At 44.7% G+C, this 20474-nt stretch overlaps 1 protein-coding gene across 23 annotated transcripts in view; it reads left to right on the top strand.

Moving 5' to 3' along the window:
* Positions 1–20474, top strand: part of PTPRS (protein tyrosine phosphatase receptor type S) — a 733740-nt gene that overhangs the window by 285678 nt on the left and 427588 nt on the right. For all 23 annotated transcript variants that reach the window (XM_077475694.1, XM_077475692.1, XM_077475693.1 and 20 more), the window contains one exon: positions 9072–9653. In XM_077475694.1, coding sequence (XP_077331820.1) covers positions 9072–9653 — 582 coding nt within the window. The remainder of the gene's footprint in view (positions 1–9071; positions 9654–20474) is intronic.

Genomic DNA, 20474 nt, shown 5'->3' with positions numbered 1-20474 from the left:
AGACAAAGTTGTCAGAAAATCCGATCGTACTTAACGTGATGACGTTATTTCGTTAGGACGGGACTACGTTCATGCTAGTAGCCAATAGCTTTGGTCTAGGAATTTGATCTGAGCATGCGTGGCACTTTTTCTGATCGGAATTCTCTACACATGATCGGACAAAGTCCGATCGGATCATGTTATCAGAAAATTTTATAGCCCAGCTGGAAAACTTGGTCCGTCGGATACTCCGATGGAGCCCACACACTGTCGGATTATCCAACAACACGGTCCTATCGGACATTGTCCATCGGAATGTCAGACCGTGTGTACAAGGGCTAATACATATAGCATAATGTAGAAAAAAAAGTAATGTGATAAACCGTTATTCAATTAACCATATGGTGTCAACCCATATGGCATAGGTGAAATGCAAAAATATATGAAATTACATACAACTGTAAATGTTTTTTTCATATAAGAAAAAAAACATGCACCACAACCACTAGAATCAGGATATTGTCTCTGAACAAACTCCCTGAGTGTAAAGAGTTAATTTTTCCATAGGGTCTCTCCACTGTGATATTGCACACAACACCAACGAAGAAATGTCATTAAAAAAAGGGAGAGAAAGGATCCTCCACCACCAACAATACTGCCGCTTACCAGCTGTTTTGATCCTTAAGATGAGATCAGATATCGCCAATGGGTTGTCACCCAGCCAAGGTTTATTTAGCAAAGAAGGTAAATCCTTTAAAACGCTCCACTCAGGCAATATTATTATCACACCACTCATTTCCCACATATAAAAGAAAGGAACCACCATTCTGTAATATTGTCAGTTATTTTAATAAAACGATAATCATATTGCACTTACATGTCTTTGGATATAAAAGCGCCTATACTAAACTCCAACCGGACGGCTACACTATCGCTGCCCATTGCTTCCGGGATCAGCGCAGAATCGCTGTGACATCAGCACGCCGCTCCTCCCTACGCCATTTCGTTAAAGGTAACATCTTCCAGGGGCACTATGCTATATGTATTAGATATTATATAGTTGTTCACTTTTTATAGCACAGCTTTTTCCGAAAACGTTCTGTATATATATATTGTTCTTTAACTATAAGCGATTAGAGTATCCCTTTAACGCTGGATCTCTTCCTCCTGGATACTGCTTTCTCTGGAGGTTTTTCTGCCTTCTATCCCTTTAACACTGGATCTTTAGGTTGCAATGTTATCCAACCAGAATTCAGGGGGATAATGCCACAGCTGTGGCTTGCATCAAACATAATGAAGGAACCACAAGTCATGCAGCTCAAAGAAAACCTAAATGGATTCTAGCTTGGGTGGAACTTCACGTACCAGTTCTGTCCGCTGTGCACATTGCAGGAATGGAATATTGGCAGGCAGGCTTGGTCAACAATGTATGGACCTCGGGTGACTTGTAGGATCAGTTCAGTCTAAACTTCACAATTCCTCCTCTGAAACTTTGGGTTGGAGAACATATCCTTGATACCCATAGCACCAAAATGGCACAGGCAGATTTCTTCTTTGGACCTCATGAGACACCTCGTGGACTCCTTGTGGGCTCTCACTAATTGCCAGGATTTTCTGACCCAAGAACCAGTTTACCACCCTAAATAACTGTTTCTGGCATGGCTGTTGAAATCTAGGTCCTAAAAGACAGGGGCTTGCTTGATTCTGTTATCCCTGGGCTTCTCAAAGCTAGGAAATCAGCTTGCAAAGTCTACCATTGCACCTGGAAAGCCTGTTTCTATAGGTGCGAGGCAAGGAGCTTCTATTCCAGGAAGTACTCTGTTGGATGAATCCTGTCTTTTGATCTGAGTAGCATCAACAGTCAAATTACAGCCCTACCAATTCTTTTTCAGAGACCTCTTGCCTCTCACTCCTTAGTGAAAGCCTACAAACAGACGTCCCCCAGTGATGTCTTGGGATCTCAGCCTGGTTCTATCGGTCCTTTAACGACCATACTTTGAATCTCTTAGCCCCCCTGAGATTTCCACAACCAAATCCGTCGGATTTTGCCCGTCGGATCTTGTCCAAAACTGTTGCATACACACGGTCAGACCAAGTTGGCGAAAAATCCGATCTTTCAGAACGTGATGACGTAATTTTGTTACGATGGGATACATTCAGGCTAGTAGCCAATAGCTTTGATGTAGGAATTTGATCTGAGCATGTGTGGCACTTGGTCCGATCAAAATTCTCTACACATGATCGGAATATGTCCGACCAGCCCAGTTGGTCGGGAAATATTTCCAACATGTTGGAAAATTGGGTCCAACGGATATTCCGACGGAATCAGTCCGATGCATACCACACACAGTCGGATTATCCGACGACGCGGTCCGATAGGACACATTCCGACGGATTCTCCGACCGTGTGTACAAGGGCTAAGGGTTATTCTTCTGTCTAGTCTAACTCGCAAGGTTTCCTGCCTTGTTGCCATTACCCATGCAAGATGAGTTTCTGGGTTAGTTGCATTAAATAGAAACAAACCCTTTCTTGTGCTACACAGGGACAAGGTTGTTTTGAGGTCTCAGTTCTCTTTTCTTCCCACGTGGCCTTTTCCCTTCACCTTAACCAGTACATTGTTCTCCCATCTCTCTGCCCTGCTCAGAGAGGTCGCATTGTGCTGTTTGAGTCTCTCCCTGAGCTATCGCTTTAGAGGGACTGACTCTTGTCATTTTTCCTGATGGTCTCCGGTGGATTCATCAGATCATCCTATAGAGTCAAGGTCTTGATTCCTCCCTTTCCTGTTAAAGTGCACACCACTCATAGTTGTGTGCAGCCTATTGCATATGCATTATATATATAGCGATGCTCAATAGGGTTTAGGTCTGGAGACATGCTTGACCAGCCCATGACCTTTACCCTCAACTTCTTTAGCAAGGCAGTGGTCATCTTGCAGGGTCATTATCATGTTGGAATACTGCCCTGCGGTCCAGGCTCTGAAGGGAGGGGATCATGCTCTGCTTCAGTATGTCACAGTACATGTTGGCATTCATGGTTCCCTCAATGAACTGTAAGCTCCCCAGTGGCGGCAGCACTCATGCAGCCCCAGACCATGACACTCCCACCACCATGCTTGACTGTAGGCAATATATACTTGTCTTTGTACTCCTTACCTGGTTGCCGCGACACATGTTTGACACCATCTGAACCAAGTAAGTTTATCTTGATCTCGTCAGACCACAGGGTATTGTTCCAGTAATCCATGTCCTTAGTCTGCTTGTCTTCAGAAACTGCATACTTTCTTGTGCATCACCTTTTAGAAGAGGCTTCCTTCTGAGATGACAGCCATGCAGACCAATTTGATGCAGTGTGCGGCGTATGGTCTGAGCACTGACAGGCTGACCCCACCACCCCTTCAACCTCTGCAGCAATGCTGGAAGCACTGATATGTCTATTTCCCAAAGACAGTCTCTGGATATGGCTCTGAGAATGTGCACTCAACTTTTTTGGTCAACCATGGTGAGGACTGTTCTGAGTGGAACCTGTCTTATTAAACCGCTGTATGGTCTTGGCCACTGTGCTGTAGCTCAGTTACAGGGTCTTGGCAATCTTCTTATAGACTAGGCCACCTTTATGTAGAGCAACAATACTTTTTTTCAGATCCTCAGAGTTCTGAGGTGCCGTGTTGATCTTCCAGTGACCAGTATGAGAGAGAGAGGGATAAACTCCAAATTTAACACACCTGCTGCCCATTCACACCTTAGACTTTGTAACACTAATAGGCCACATGACAGGGAGGGAGGGAACATGGCTAATTGGGCCCAATTTGGACATTTTCGCTTAAGGGTGTACTCGCTTTTTTGTTGCCTGCGGTTTAGACAATGACTGTGTGTTATTTTGAGGGGACAGCAAATTTATACTGTTATACAAGCTGTACACGCACCACTTTACATTGTAGCAAAATATCATTCCTTCAGTGTCACATGAAAAGATATAATTAAAATATTTACAAAAAGGTGAGGAGTGTACTCACTTTTGTGAGATACTGTGTGTTTATATCTACATTTTTTTATGTTTTAATACATTTTACATCCATTGCCAGAGCCAGTCGAGAGAGAAAGAGGGAGGTGAGAGGAGAGATAGGGCAGGGAGGGATAGAGGTGGGTGAGAGAGAGGAGGAGTGAGGGAGACATAGGGATAATTGGGGGGGGGGGGGGAGTGAGAGAAAGAGAGGAGGTCACAGAAAGGGAGGGGGGGGGGGGCTGTTCAGAATGCCTGCTACTCACAATCATGGCCCCAGGCTGGTCTCCCCTAGGCTCATGTTTTACAGATTTGCAAGGCTGCCACCTGGTATTCTGTTCACGTTTTGTTAGGTATTAACAGGGGGATGTTCTGGCCTCATTTTGCTTGCTGTATTACCCACCCCACAGTTGGACTGCTTTTGGACATGCCAATGTCCCAGAATTACTTGTACCCTGTCCTGTAATGAACAATTAAAAAAAAAAGTTTATTCTTCCTACCATAAAATCTTTTTCATGGAGTTCATTAAAACGGAACTATACTCAAATCAATTCTAGTGATTGCAAGGTTGCCATTTCCAGTAGCTCCTTGCTGATCAGCTGGTCATCTTCTAGATTTCGATCTTCAATCGTTTTGATTGGCAAGGCCAAGATGACCTCACTCACTCTGTTCTTATAACCCACTGATAATATTGCTTTTACAAAAAACTGGAGTATTATTGAAGTTCAAAGAGTTGTACCTGACTTTCTTACAGCTTTGTTCGCCAGTGTCCAATTTCATGTATGCAGCAGCACAACCTAAGAAGTCAAAAAAATCCAGTTTTTTTATATATATATATATATGTACACACACACACACATTTTAACTGGCTACATGACAGATTATCTCCAGCATAAAACCTGAACTGTTTCCACTTATAGAGGAAGATTCATGTAGGGCTCTGAGTTTTATTCCCAGCGCTCCAATAGTAGAATATGGAAGGTTGTGGACCCCCTTCTAAATTCTATTATTAGAGTGCTGGGAATGCATCTTACAGCCCTACATGGGTGGTGAGGTGGGTTGGAGTAATATCTGGAAGGTTTTACTTACCTGAGCCCTGGAAATTCATCCGGCGGGGATGCGCTATTCCTCTGCCTGGGCTTCTCGGCTCTTGATTGGATAGATTGATAGCAGCGCAGCCATTGGCTCCCACTGCTGTCAATCATCCAATGATGCGGTTGGCGGGGGCGACATACATTCGGTGGCTATGGCCGTCTAATGATGGACTCGGGAGCATGCCCTCAAGGTAACCCTCTGGGTCTCCTAGGGGGTTATCTGATGTGGGGAGGAGCCGCGAGAGGCGTTGAGGGACCCCAGAAGAGGATGTTTGGGGCCACTCTGTGCAAAATGAGCTGCACAGTGGAGGTAAGTATGGCATGTTTGTTTTTGTTTTTTAAATAAACAAAGCTTTACAATCACTTTAAGGACAGAAACTCGTTTTGAGATTTGGTGTTTACAAGTTTTAACCACTTCTGGACCGCCGCACGCCAATGTACATGCTTATTTTGAGGACGGATATCGTTGTTATGGCAGCAGCTAACTGACATAACCCCAGTATCCCCATGTTCGGCCGGCGGTCCGGTACAAGATAAAAGTGGTCTCTGCGGCGGATCACTTTTACTGGTGGCGGGAGAGGGGCACCCCCTCCCGCCATGATCCGGTGCCCTCCACCACTTACCGGAGCCGTCGGCTGAGGTGATCTGATCCTTCCCATGGCTGTGCATGGAGACAAGTGAGGGGAAGATGTCCCCCACCCATTTCCATGACACTGCAGGGTGGAAGCGACGTCAAAACGTCACTTCTGCCCATAGCTCTTTTTTTTCCCATTTTTTTAAATGACAACATTTTTTTTAATGGAATTTAGGGTAAATATGAAATCTGAGGTATTTTTGACCCCAGATCTCATATTTAGGAGATCCTGTCATGCTTTTTTATATTACAAGGGATGTTTACATTCCTTGTAATATTAATACAAGTGACACAATTTTTTTTTAAAACAGTGTAAAAATTTAAAATAAAAGGCAAAATAAATAAGAAAAAATTATTTGTTTACACGCACCCCATCCCGCTGAGCTCGCGTGCAGAAGTGAATGCATATGTGAGTAGCGCCCGTATACGAAAACAGTGTTCAAACCACACATGGGATTTATCACCGCGATTGGTAGAGCGAGGGCAATAATTCTAGCCTTGGGCCTCCTCTGTATCATAAAACATGCAACCTATAGAGTTTTTTTAAATGTCGCCTATGGAGATTTTGAAGGGTAAAAGTTTGTTGCCATTCCACGAGCGGACACAGTTTTGAAGTGCGACATGACATCAATTTACTAGGCGTAACATTATCTTTCACAATATAAAAAAAATTGGGCTAACTTTACTGTTGTCTTATTTTTTAATTCAAAAAAGTGTATTTTTATAAAAAAAAAAGTGCAGTATGGTGTGACAGAAAGTATTACAACAACCGTTTTATTCTCTAGGGTGTTAGAAATAAAATGTATGATGTTTGGGGGTTCTAAGTAAATTTCTAGCAAAAAAAAAAATGTTTTTAACTTGTAAACAACACATCTAAAAAAGAGGCCCAGTTCTTAAGTAGTTAAAGTTTTTTTTTCTTGAAAATTACTTAGAACTTCCAAACATTATATATTTTTTTTCTAACACCCTAGAAAATAAAATGGAGCTCGTTGTAATACTTTTTGTCACACGGTATTTGTGCAGCCGTCTTACAAGCATACTTTTTTTGGAAAAAATACACTTATTTGAATTAAAAAATAAGACAACAGTAAGGCCCCTTTCACACGGGGCTGTCCGTATTTAGCATCCGCTTGCTCAGCGGGGATTGCTCCATTGATCCCTGCCGAGCCGGCGGATGACAAGTCCAGGAATGGACCTGTCAGAGAGTCTGCTCTCCCCTATGGGGTTTCGGATAATTACGGACCGCCTGTCCATTTTCATCCCATCCGATCCGGCAGATGGATGGGTTTCCATCTGTCTGGATTTTGCGGAGCAGATCGGATCGGGGGGGGGATCGGATGTCAGTGTACATGTCACTGCTGATCCATCGCTCCATAGAGCTGTATAGAGCGACTGTTCAGATCCGCCTTAAAAACTGACAGGCGGATCTGAACGGTCCGCACATTTGAAAGGGGCCTAAAGTTCGTTTTTTGATATTGTGAAAGATGATGTTACGCTGAGTAAATTGATACCCCCACATGTCACGCTTCAAAATTGTGCCCGCTTCTGGAATGGCGACAAATTTTTGCCCTTAAAAATCTCCAGCCGCTGGCTTCTGTAAGCGACGGAGGGCACATTTGCGGGGCGGGCGGGTAGGGGGGCCTCTCCAGCCACGATAAGTGATCTTGCGGCCAATCTGCCGCTGAGACCACTTTTATCTGAAAGCCGACCGCCCGCTGAAGAAGTGGTTACTGGGGTTATGGCAGCTAGCTGCTGCCATAACGATATTCCACTTCAAACAGGTGATGTATAACGACGCCGGGCAGTCAGCAAATGGTTAAGTAGTGATGCACTAAAAATTTGGCTGCCATAAATTATCGGCAAAAAATAGGGTTTTCAGCCTTGTGCAGAAAGAAAAAAAAAAGTGCCAATATAGGTTGCTAAAATACTCCCCTGATTTTACAGCAATTTTTACCATGCTTATGATGTGTTTTCAATAGGTTATGCGACTGAAAAAATGCATCAAAACTATTACATGGTCATATTTTTGATGTGTTCTTGCTGAATTTTCAATACATTTCAATGGAGCGATGCGTTTCTGCCACTCTTTTTTTTTAGCGGACCAAATATGCACCAAAAATGCAGCAAACTGGATTTTTAACACGGTTTCAAAATGGTGCCGATAATGGCCGAAATAATTTCATTTATAATAGTCAAATATAATACAATTATTTAAAAGTCAAGGAATATATATATATATATTTTTTAAAAACATCCATTTTGGTTTTGGCCAGGTGCATCCTGAAGTTTTGGTTTCTTCACCAAAATGTTTCTCATTTCGGTGCACCCCAAGTTTTAAGGGTGTGGAAAGAATTGGGGAGATACTTTGATAAGAGAGATAAAAACTACATAAATCCATGGTTTGCCAGGACTTCTCCAGAGTCATGCGATCACACAAAAAATAGCCTCAATTTATCTTCTGACAAAGTTAATCTGAAAATTGTTTGGTGAGCGCAGTCACCAGTCCACCAATAGATAGGTAGCTAGAGATGAAGAATGTAGAAGTCTTGTGATTTACGGAAAAAAAAGCCATCACAGTGACTGTACTTGGAAGTATATATTTTTTAACTATGGCATTAGTTGTATTAAATTATATTAATAAAATGGTTTGATTTTAGACTAAAGTAAGTTGTAGTGTCTGGGTACCTCAAAAGTCTGTCGCCAACTCCCCCCCCCCTTTCTTTTCTGGATACAAATATGTACTCATTCTCCAGACACAAACAAAATCTACAGATATCCCCAGCTGACCAATCTCAGGGAAATGGCACTTGGCTATGGTTGCTTCTCCCCATACATTCTCTCACCCCCCCCCCCCCCCCCCCCGCCAATAAAACCTTAAATAACAACCTAAAACCCGAAATAATCACAATAATAGCACAAGTGTGCCTGGCTGCTGTCCACCATCCATAAGGACAATTTACAAGAAATTCTTACCACTATTAAATATTGTCTGAATATCTGACCACCCTGAGATCTCTGTGTATAATTTTGATGTTAAAAGCCTCTTGACTCTCTTGTATAAGTTAGTGAGCTTGTACTTTGAATCACTGATCTGTGAGTTATTTGAAAGAGTCTGATTTTTTTTTTCTTGGAGAACTTTTTTGCACCATGCTTTATAAGGATTTTACCTTGCTCTGGATTAGCTGTAGATTTGTTGTTTTGAAGCAATATATTTAGTTTTTTTAATAGATTTACTTTTGCCTGTTGGTTGAACTTGAGAAACATATGTATTTTTTAATCTGAAAACTGTGTAACTATGAAGTAAAATAAATATATATTTTGACATTTTTTGCTTTTCTTGTGTGTTTTGTTCACCCAATTTTAGCCCTTCCTAAGGCACCTGGGACTCCCGTGGTAACAGAGACTACAGCTACGAGTATAACAATTACATGGGACTCTGGGAATCCTGATCCTGTGTCTTACTATGTTATAGAATACAAATCCAAAACACAGGATGGGCCATATCAAATAAAAGAGGATATCACAACTACAAGATACAGCATTGGTGGACTCAGTCCTAATTCTGAATATGAGATCTGGGTGTCAGCAGTTAACTCTATCGGCCAAGGACCACCCAGTGAACCTGTAGTGACACGGACTGGAGAGCAGGCTCCTGCCAGTGCCCCTCGAAATGTACAGGCTCGCATGCTTTCTTCTACTACAATGATAATTCAGTGGGAAGAACCCGTGGAACCAAATGGACAAATACGAGGATATCGTGTTTACTACACTATGGAGCCTGACCAGTCAGTCAGCAGCTGGTTAAAATATAATGTGGATGATAATCTTTTAACCACAATAGGAAATTTACTGGAACATGAAACCTATACTGTCAGAGTTTTAGCTTTTACATCTGTAGGTGATGGCCCACTCTCTGATCCTATCCAAGTGAAAACACAGCAAGGAGGTGAGTGGCACTTTTCAAATAACAGTTAAATTAGATCTCATTTAAATGTGAACTGCTGTCAACTTTTTGCTTGCATAGGGAAGTTTTTATATTTATTTTCAGTAACTTTAAAATACAGACTCATATTAGTTGTGTGTTGTATGGTAACTTATATAAATAGCAATTAAAGCATATTTTAAAATCCACCCTGCTAGGGATTTGCATAAATCAGTGTCTTGATCAGTTTTACCATGAGTTGCAGAAATCTCCAAAACAACATTTTATAGAGGTTTAATGTAGGGCCGAAACAACTAATCGATTAATTGACAACTAATAGATTATAAAATTAATTGATTACTATTTTCATAATCGATTAATCGGCCATTAACATAGGGGGTAACATGGGGTTAAAAAAAAAACTAAAATTAGCCCTTTATAGCACAAAAAGAGCAAATTGCTACTGTAAATATTACTTTCGCTGTTCCCCAGTAAAAAAAAAATGAACCCATTATGCCGCGTACACGCGGTCAGTTTTTCTGTCAGAATAAACTCTGGCGGTTTTTCCAACGGAGTTCCGCTGAAACGGTCTTGCCTACACATGATCACACCAAAGTCCAATCGTTTAGAACGCGGTGACGTACAACACGTGCGACGGGAATAGAAAAAGGAAGTTAAATAGCCAGTAGCCAATAGCTGGCCATGCGTCGATTTTGCTTCGTCGGAACAGCATAAAGACGAACGAACGGTTTCCGTCGGAAAGATTTAAAACATGTTCTATTTCTAGGTCCGTCAGAATAAAAAAAAAAAAAAGTCTGATGCAGCCCACACACGATTGGAATATCCGATGAAAAGATTCCGTCTGACTTTTTCTGATGGAAAGTCCGACTATGTGTACACGGCATTACAGTAGCAATTTATCTGCTCTTTTTGTACTAGGGCTAATTTTAGTTTTTTTTTTTTAACCCCATTATGTTACTAAACATCTTAGTCCTGGTTCACACCTATGTGTTTTTTGGTGCTTTTTGCCGAAACACACTACAGTTCATTTAACTGCTTACTGACCACCCGCAGAAGTTTTACTGTGGCAGAATCGCTGGGGGTTGAAACGACATTACCTTGTGTCGCTTCGCCTTTTGGCCACTAGGGGCGAGTGCGATCAAATGCCACCAAAAGAAAGCTCTATTTGGGGGGGGGGGGGAGGACGTCGAATTTGTTTGGATACAACGTTGTATGACCGCGCAATTGTCAGTTAATACGACGCAGTGCCTTATCGCAACCAAATCTTCTGGGGCTGAAGTGGTTAACATGGTTTCCCATGGGACACATTCACATCTATGCTTTTTTCAGCTGCTGCATATTTGGAAAGTGACAGGGACTTTTTTCAAAGCAAAACGGTGCTTTTTTGGTTCAATATACTTCAATGGAGAAGCTGTAGAAAAGCATGGAATGCGTTTTTGCAGCATTTGGGTTTATTTAATCTGCCCAACAGCAAATTGGCCAAAAAAAATCTAAAAACGCAAATCGCAGCAAAGACGTGTGCAAAAACAGGCACCAAAATCAAAGGCACAGCAAAAAGCACTGCAAAAACAGATCAAAAGCAAACTGCATAGGTGTGTACCGAGCCTTGTGCTGGTCACATGGATCAGTTTTCAGAAGACAATATTCATATGAAAAATCTTTGTACATTTGCTGAATGAAAGAATGTTGTTTGAAATTTTCACTTGCTTTTAACATTCTGTTCTAAAATGAATGCAATTTCTGAATGAAAACCACATACTGTCTGAAAATTCCTTTGAAAAATAAGTTTTCTATTATTTCTATATTTTCCCGTCACTGTGGTTGATTTGACCCCACTAACGAGTAGAAAATTGAACGAATGCTTTTAAAATTTATTTTTTTTGAAGGAAGACATTGTTTTTGTATGGCCAGCATGTAATATATTACAGTTCTGTTTGAAAATCTGCAAAACATTCTAATTTTTTTTTCTTTAAATAAAAAAATGTGATCTCTGATTTTGATGATATTTACCAGATTCATCCTCTAATAGTATGTACTGTATATCTCCTCCTAATATTATATACAGTATATATCCTCTAATAGTATATACAGTATATCTCATCCTAATACTATATACAGTATATATCCTCTAATAATATATACAGTATATCTCTTCTGTCTGTTATTCTGGATTTGAGATTTTGCTCCCATATACTGTAGTTGGTTATTTATATTTACCACTTCATATAGATATTTAAGAATACATTCCATTTTTCTGAAACTTAACTAAATTATACACCACATTTTTTTTAAGGTTATTTACCGATTAATTGAAACAATAATCGGCCAACTAATCGATTATGAAAATAATTGTTAGTTGCAGCCCTAGTTTAATGCTTTTTTGTTTTGTCTGATTTATTTCTTTTGATATAAATGAAAATGCATCAAACCACATGTAAATGTATGTCATGACACACTTGCGCTACAATCTGATGTGTGGCATGAAGTGCATTGCAACACATGCCAACATTGGTTTTGGTGGCATTTTTATTTATTTCAAAGAAAAAGGAATCAGACAAAAAATGCAGCAAAATACAAAGGTGTGAATGGGCTGGGCCCTAAGGTTCTATTCACACTAATGCGTTTCTGATGCATTTTGTATCTTTCAGAAATGCAGGGAATTTTTTTTAACATGGGTTATATGTGAAAAATAACAGCGTGGAGGACCCCCCCCCCCCCAAATCCCCTCCCTTTCCTGGGCTGCATGCTCGGATAAGGGTCTAGTATGGATTTTGGGGGGACCCCCATGTGATTTTTTCAAAAAATTGGGTGGGGGGGGGGGGGGGAGTTGGGGGGTTCCCTCCATACTAGACCCAAGGGCCTGCTTTTATTTTTTTCACCTTTTTTTTCTTTTAGCCGGCAATTCTTTTTTTTTTTACATCGGGGAAGCCCTGCAGAAACACTCAAAAGCAACATGCATAGATGTAAATCGAGCCTTAACATGGTTCTAAAGGCAGGACATTTTTTACCTTACAGCGTTAATCCGAAAAAAAAATGATTAAAATCCAGCTCCTTTAAAGCATGTTATACAGCACAGTGCTTGTGCTGTGTCATTTGGCCCCCTGTAACACCTGAAACACCTGGCTGAACCTACCTGGCTATGCCCTCCCCCATCTTCAAGAGGTACCTAGGCTGCACTCAGTGCTAATGATCCCTGCTGGCTGCTTCTGCCTGGGGGTTCCCTTTTCTGGTGGTGGTGATGTCACAGTCTCAGACCCCTGCTCCTGGCCTGGAGGAGATGAAGCCGGCCGCGTAGAGAGGGTAGGGTTCCCCTTCTTTTTCTCGTGACTTGTCTCTTCTCACGTCACGAGTCACATCACTGGTCACAGAGACCCCCGCTCCCAGCCATGCAGTCGGCGCAGAGGAGGGTAATACTCTGCCTCTGCCAGTTACCTTGCTTTTTTCTCCACCAGGAAGTCATCATGCGCGAGCGCCTGTCTCTCAGGGCTTCACATAGCCTAGGCAAAGTAGGAAGTGTCGGTGCCGCCACCCGCCAGGGTTTCTATTGGGGGGGCGCTGTGAAAGCTGAGAAGTCGCCACAGGAGCGGCGCCGCCCCTGCACCACGTCCACCCTGAGGCCTGGCCTCGATGGCCTTCTGGGAAATCTGGCCCTGAGTATAACAAGCATGCTATGTTGCATATAAAGACAGATTTTACTGTTGTGGGTTTGGTAACAATTTAAGGTTTTTATGGAGGGGAATAGAAAAGAAGGTCCTCCCTATAGATTTACTGCAAATGTTTGGTCCTTTAAATATCTCTGCATTGAGTGCAGGTTATTTCATGGTGAAAAGAGATATAAAAAGAATGTTTGAAATTCATTTGAATTTACTTTAAAAATGTTCAAGTGCATTTCAGGTATTTATTGAATTCACAATTCTATCTACTCTATTTAACCATTTACAGACCTTGAACATATTAGATTTGCCTACAGGACCTTTAGTTAAAGTAGAACTAAAGGCATTTTCTCTTATATTCACCGACCGACACAGCTCCTCTCTGTAACAAAATGGGTTGTCAGCCCTATCACTGGAGATTACTAGGCAAGTTGTAATACAACACTTCAGAACTTTCTGTTCCGCCCAGGGGGCTGTCCCTAGGCTACAACCCCCACAGCCTGCCCTAGCAGACTCCGTTTTATTTTTCCTAGTGAAGGAGATGCACCTAGGAACCCTGCTGGCCGATAGGTCCATGTTTTTTTGATGCAGAAGCTTTGCTTTTTGCGCAAGATGAACTATCCTGTGATCTTCTATCAACAGCCAGCTGGGAGACAGGCTGGTTCACTTATCCTTGTAGTCTCCCCAGTCCGGACATCGAGCGGGTGCAGGTCGCAGCTCGGCAGGCCACGACATACCTCAGCTCCAGAGGTGGTCGTGAGCTTTTATGCTCCGGGGCATACATATGACCAGGTTACTGATGTCTGCGTCACAGTACGCCGGACCAGTAGTCTTCCCTGCACTGATCAGGAGTTGACTACCATGGAATGTCTCCCAGCTCTTCCCCTCCTTTCCCCCCTCACGGGGGGGGGGGGGGGGTTGTGATACTGAGCGTGGTGTGTGTGTGCCTTGGGCTCTCACCTGGGGGTTTGGCTGTACTGGGGTGCCTGGGTCCTGAAGCTTAGTCCCGGTGGATGCCTGTGATGTTCGCCCCTGTATTGGTGCAGCACTGTGTCTGCCACATGTTTTCTCTATCCCCCTCATGGTGCTGGCCAGCAGCCATTTTAAGTGTGGGTGAGGGTTAAACATGCTTCTGGGCTTCAAGCGGCCATTTTCCTAGTGATTCTCTATTAGAACACCGGCGACCATTTTCCTGAAGCTGGACCGCGTTTTTGTGCTCTAGCAGCAGCCCCTTTGCCCTCAGCTTCCTGTTTTGTCATCACTGGGAGGTTCTTCTGTGCAATCTGGGCACGTGTTTCAGATCACTCACCAATCGTTCATCGATCGTTCTGATGGCCTGCCACCGACACAGCTTTGGTACCTCTGCATCTGGGAGCGCTGGGGATCTACAGGCACTGCGGTAATACAGAGCGGAACTACTCAGGGCGTTGAGTCCGGCGGGTTAGAACCCCTCAGTCAGCGGCAGCAAGGGGGGTGGGACTGTCACTGTCCTAAGTCCCCTTCGGGGTGGCAGACAGGGTAGGGTCAGCATGGCTTCAGAAACTGGTGTTTCTTCCCCCAAAATCCCGGCAATTGCAACCGGGTCACCAGCGGACTACACGGTCCCTATGGATACCCTGACCTGTCCTCAATTCTTTTGTTGCCAAGATAGAGGCGGTGCGTGGGAAGAAAGGTGCTAAAAAGCGGCTCCTGCCCCCCCCCCCGCCGTCCTCTGGGGAGAGCTCTGACATAGACTCAGGTCCTACTGAGGCCAGTGACACCTTATCTGTCTTGTCAGATGACGCTGACCAGTACCGTTCGGACAGTGAGGATGAGTCCCCGTCCGGGTCCGTGCGCGACAAAGCGCTAGTTGGAGCACTTATCACAGCTGTGCGTGATACCCTGAAGATTCAGGAGTTGTGGATTCCTCTGCTGATGTACCGGTCCCTTTTGGGTCCCGCAAGCCAGCACGTTCACCTAAGGTATTCCTGTATCTCACTTATTTTGACAAGTTAATTTACAAGGAATGGGATTGCCCGCAATGGTCCCCAAATACATGGCGGTGCATTACCCCTTTGAGGAATGCCTTCTCAAGAAATGGTCGGCTCCTCCGGTCGTGGACCCCCCCAGTATTCAGGTTACATAAAGTAACCACAATTCCGGTTGAGGGGACTCCTGCATTCAGGGATCCCACGGACAGGAAGGCAGAGGCGGTGGCTCGTTCCTTGTTTACAGTTGTGGGGTCAGCCGTGCGACCTGCACTGGCATCCGCAGACACTGACTGAGTGGGCAAAACTTTTGCACCACGATGTGGAGCAACAAGCCTCCCCTGTCTGCATGGAACTAGCAGACCAACTAGTGCAAGGCCTTAAGTACGTCTGTGACGCGTCCCTGGATACTCTCCCTCTGTTATCCAGGGCTTCAGTGTCAGCTGTGGTGCTGAGGCGCCTGATTTGGCTAAAATGCTGGTCTGCTGACCAGGCATCCAAAAAAGCCCTGACGGATCTTCCTTTCCTTGGCGACCGACTCTTTGGAGCCTCGTTAGATGACATTATTAAAAATGCCACTGGTGGTAAGAGTACACTGCTCCCACAGGCCAGGAAAGCGAAGGAGCCACTCCGCAGGAAAGGGCCCTCTTTTTCCGCTCACAAACGTTTTTTTGTCCGACAGGACGCCCAACGAACGGTCAAAAACGTCCCTGGAACCGCAAGCCTAACAAGACTGCGAACAAAAGTGCTACCGCATGAAGGTTTGCTCCCACCCATGTCTCGGGTGTGGGGTCGACTTCAGGAGTTTGCGGCCCGGTGGTCCTCCCGGTTATCTGACCAATGGGTCTGCGATCTGATTTCCACAGGCTACAAGATGGAGTTTCTCTCTTGGCCGCCAAATAGATTCTTCCCCTCCTGCATACCCGTATCCCCGGTTCGACGGGAGGCCCTATTGTAGGCGGTAAGGGACTTGCTGAATCGTGGGGTGACTGTACCAGTTCCGGAATTGGAACGCTTCCAGGGATTCTACTCAAATCTGTTTGTGGTTCCCAAGAAGGAAGGGGTACGTCCGATCTTGGACTTGAAAGCCCTCAATAACTTTTTAAAAGTGCAGAGGTTCAAAATGGAATCAGTTCGCTCAGTAGTTGCTGCACTCCATCAAGGGGACTCCCTGGTGTCCTTAGACATCCAGGATGCATACACATGTGCCTTCGGCATCAACAGTTTCTGCGTTTTGCAGTTGGGGAAGCCCATTACCAATTTGTGGCTCTTCCTTTTGGTCTGGCATCAGCCCCCCGAGTCTTTACCAAGGTACTGGCTCCAGTATTGGCGTTGCTGAGACAACGTGGGATCGCGATCGTGGGCTACCTAGACGATCTCCTCCTGAGAGCATCTTCCGCCTCAGAATTAGAGGAGGATATGGTGATCACCATGCAGACCCTGCAAGAATTTGGTAGGCTGTTCAACCTAAAGAAGACGGTGATTGTGCCGACCCAGCGTCTGGAGTACCTAGTTTTACTGTTGGACTCCAGGGAAGCGAGAGTTTTTCTCCCTTCAGACAAATTGCAGACTCTCAGGTCCAGGGTGAAACTGCTGATGAGCCGCAAGTGGTCATCGCTCCGGTTTTGCATGCGAGTACTGGGACTCATGGTAGCCTCCTTCGAGGCAGTACCCTATGCCCAGTTCCACACCAGAGTACTGCAGAAGGAGATCTTGTTAAAATGGAACAAGTCTCAGTTGTCCCTAGATCGACAGATCCAGGTGAGCCAACCAGTCAGGGACTCTCTGATCTGGTGGTTGAGGTCCTCGGTGATTCAGTCCGGAAAATCGTTTCTTCCTCTGAAATGGACGGTGATCACTACAGACGCCAGTCTATCCGGCTGGGGTGGAGTGATGGGGGTTCAGTCGACTCAGGGCCTCTGGTCGACGAAATAATCAGAGTTGCCGATCAATCTGCTCGAATTGAGAGTGATCAGGCTGTGTCTCCACACATGGTCGGTGAGGCTTCAAGGGCATCCGATCAGGATACAGTTAGACAACGCCACGGCGGTGGCATACATAAATCACCAAGGGGGAACAAGAAGCTCAGCCACTGCTCGGGAGGTCGCTCACATACTTTGGTGGGCAGAGGGACACGTACCGGCCCTGGCGGACATTTACATCCCGGGAGTGGAGAACTGGCAGGCGGACTATCTGAGTCGAAGTGGGGCACACCAGATGTGGATCTACTGGCCTCCCGTCACAATCGGAAGGTGACAATATTTGTGTACAGGACAAGAGATCCGCGCTGGTGGCTCCGTGGGATCAGTACCAGCTGATCTACGCCTTTCCTCCACTGAAATTGTTGTCACGTCTGCTTCATAGAGTGGAAGCCGAGGGGATCCCAGTAATACTGGTTGCCCCAGATTGGCCTCAGCGTCCCTGGTACGCAGATCTGGTTCGTCTAGTGGCAGACGCTCCCTGGCGATTGCCGTTGCGAGAGGACCTTCTGTCTCAAGGTCCAATTTTCCATCCTGCTTTACCATCGCTGGCTTTAACGACATGGCTATTGAGAGCCAGGTGTTAAGGAACTGGGGTCTGTCGGACTCGGTGATGCCAACTATGTTGAGGGCACGGAAATCTTCTTCTCGGAATATATACCATCGTACCTGGAAGGCCTATATCTCCATGTGTGAGGAGAAAGGATGGCATCCGCGTTCCTTTTCCATAGCAAGTATCCTGCTGCTTCTCCAGCAAGGAGTAGACCAGAAATTGGCATTGAGCACATCAAGGGGCAAATCTCAGCCTTGGCTGTCTTTTTTCAATGAACCCTGGCATCGCACTCCTTAGTGGGTACCTTCGTTCAGAGGGTACGACATGTAGACCCTCCGGTGCGTCCACCGTTACCCCCATGGGATTTGAACCTGGTGTTGTCGGCGCTTCAAAAACTGCCGTTTGAGAATATCAGGGAGATTCCCCTGTTGACTCATTCCCAGAAAGTTGTCTTTCTAGTGGCCATCACATCGGCCAGGAGGGTTTCGGAATTGGCGGCCTTGTCTTGCAAGTCACCCTATCTGGTCATCCACAGAGATAAGGTGGTGTTGCGTCCGCAACCATCTTTTCTGCCAAAGGTCTTGGTTTTTCATATCAATGAGGACATTGTATTACCATCGCAGTGTCCTAAACCAAGGCGCCCCAAGGAGGTGGCCCTACACTCTCTGGGCATGGTTAGGGCCCTGAAGATGTATTTGGCTGCCATGGCTCCCTTTTGGAAGTCAGACTCACTGTTTGTTTCGGTGGCTGGTCCAAAGAAGGGCATGGCAGTCTCGTTGGCCACCATTTCCAGGTGGATCAGGCAGATTGTAGTACAAACCTATGCCTTGAAGGGGCAGGTGCCCCCCTTTCCGGTCGCGGCCCACTCTACGAGGGCAATTGGAACGTCTTGGGCCTTTTGGCACCAAGCGTCGGTCACTCTGGTGTGTAAGGCGGTGACCTGGTCGTATGTCCATACGTTTACCAAGTTCTACAAGGTAGGCCGTGTAGTTGCAATTAAATATGCAATGTTTATTTTTTCCTGGTTTTTAGATAAAAACACAGTACTGTTATGTTACTGCCCTGTTGCATTACTTCCGCAATTGGTTGCGGTCTTGGGGATCACTCCTGTTGAGGATACCCGGTTATATGGTGGTGTTTTTCTACACGCTGCTGTTTTTTTGTGGGTTTAGTTTCACTAGTTCCCACTTGCCATGGTGGATGAAGTTTTATGCTGTTTCCCACCCCTCGTTTGGCACTGCTTGGGGGCGTCCCATTTTGTTACAGAGAGGAGCTGTGTCGGTCAGTGAATATAAGAGAAAATAGGGTTTTTTGTACTCACCGTAAAATCCTTTTCTCTGTAATTCACCGACCGACACAGCACCCATCCCTCCTTTTTCTCTTTACGTTATACTGCTTGTTGACATACTGAGTCTGCTAGGGCAGGCTGTGGGGGTTGTAGCCTAGGGACCACCCCCTGGGTGGAACTGAAGGTGTTGTATTACAACTTGCCTAGTAATCTCCAGTGATGGGGCTGACAACCCATTTTGTTACAGAGGGGAGCTGTGTCGGTCGGTGAATTACAGAGAAAAGGATTTTACGGTGAGTACAAAAAATCCTATTTTTTCATTTTGGATTGAGTAAGCTTTTCTTGCCATGTGTTCCATAGGTGAGATTTCCCTGCACTTCCTGCCCCATAGCTAAAAAAGGAAGTTAGAGGAAACCCACCCACCTGCAATTTCTCCAAAAAAAAGGCAAAACTAAAACTGAATTAAAGGCTCTCAAAGGCTATGTGGCACTTCTATGTGGCCTTTGAAGATGCTTTAAGGCCATCTTATTAGCATCATGGGATCCTGGACAAAGTAATGCTCTGGGGCCCCTACAAGTCTGCCATAATTTCATACTCTCAAGAATTATAACCCACTATGCATTCCATTAAAATAAAAGGGTCTGTGCTGTAGCATTTAGGGGTTTAATGCAGGTTGTGAGGAGGCAGCATATCGCCTCCTCACTGCCTGTCAATTGCCTCTGAAAAGAAATCTGTGTATGGATTGCTTTTCAGAGGAGTGACAGTCTTTTTCAATCAGAGCAGCAGAGGGGAGCATTAGTGTAATTGTCTAGGGAGGAGGTAGTGTTTAAACATACTACTTTTCCAGCCCCTAATGTGCATGAACTCCAATTTGTCACCTGTCCTGCACAGCTAACCACATATACAAGCAGACACTAAGGTGTTAAATGCCATTGATACCAGAAGCACCAGCCTGCAGATGCTAAGCTGTAAAGAGTTAAGCTTTTAGGTAAGCAGCAGTGTATATGTGTTAATTGAAGCAGAGTAGATAAGCACAGTCATCTCCTGTCATCTGGGGACACAGAGGGTTAATTACCAGAGAGTTCTTATTTCAGATAACTGGAGATAGGAGAAAGTTATAAAGCTGTAGCACAGATAAGTGACATGAGGTTTGCAAGAAGAGACAGTGAGGATGGTATCTTACTCTCACTCCATCCAGGATATACAGAATGTACAGGAGCTGAAGCCACAATCCGACCAACTCTGATGTGGCTCCATGTGCACCTTGGAGGAGGAGAAATTGACCAGCTCTCTCTCTGCTCTCCTGTCTGAGGGAAGTGGTGAACTGTCAGCACACGCTCTATGAGACAGATGCTCTTTGAATGCCAGTGAATGGGCTGACTCG

The sequence above is a fragment of the Lithobates pipiens genome, unplaced genomic scaffold, assembly GCF_037356315.1.
Source record: "Lithobates pipiens isolate NorthernLeopardFrog02 unplaced genomic scaffold, aLitPip1_a1.2 Scaffold_13, whole genome shotgun sequence".
Lineage (NCBI taxonomy): Eukaryota > Metazoa > Chordata > Amphibia > Anura > Ranidae > Lithobates > Lithobates pipiens.
Note: the sequence above shows the minus strand (reverse complement) of the source record. Positions and strands in the feature narration are given on the sequence as shown.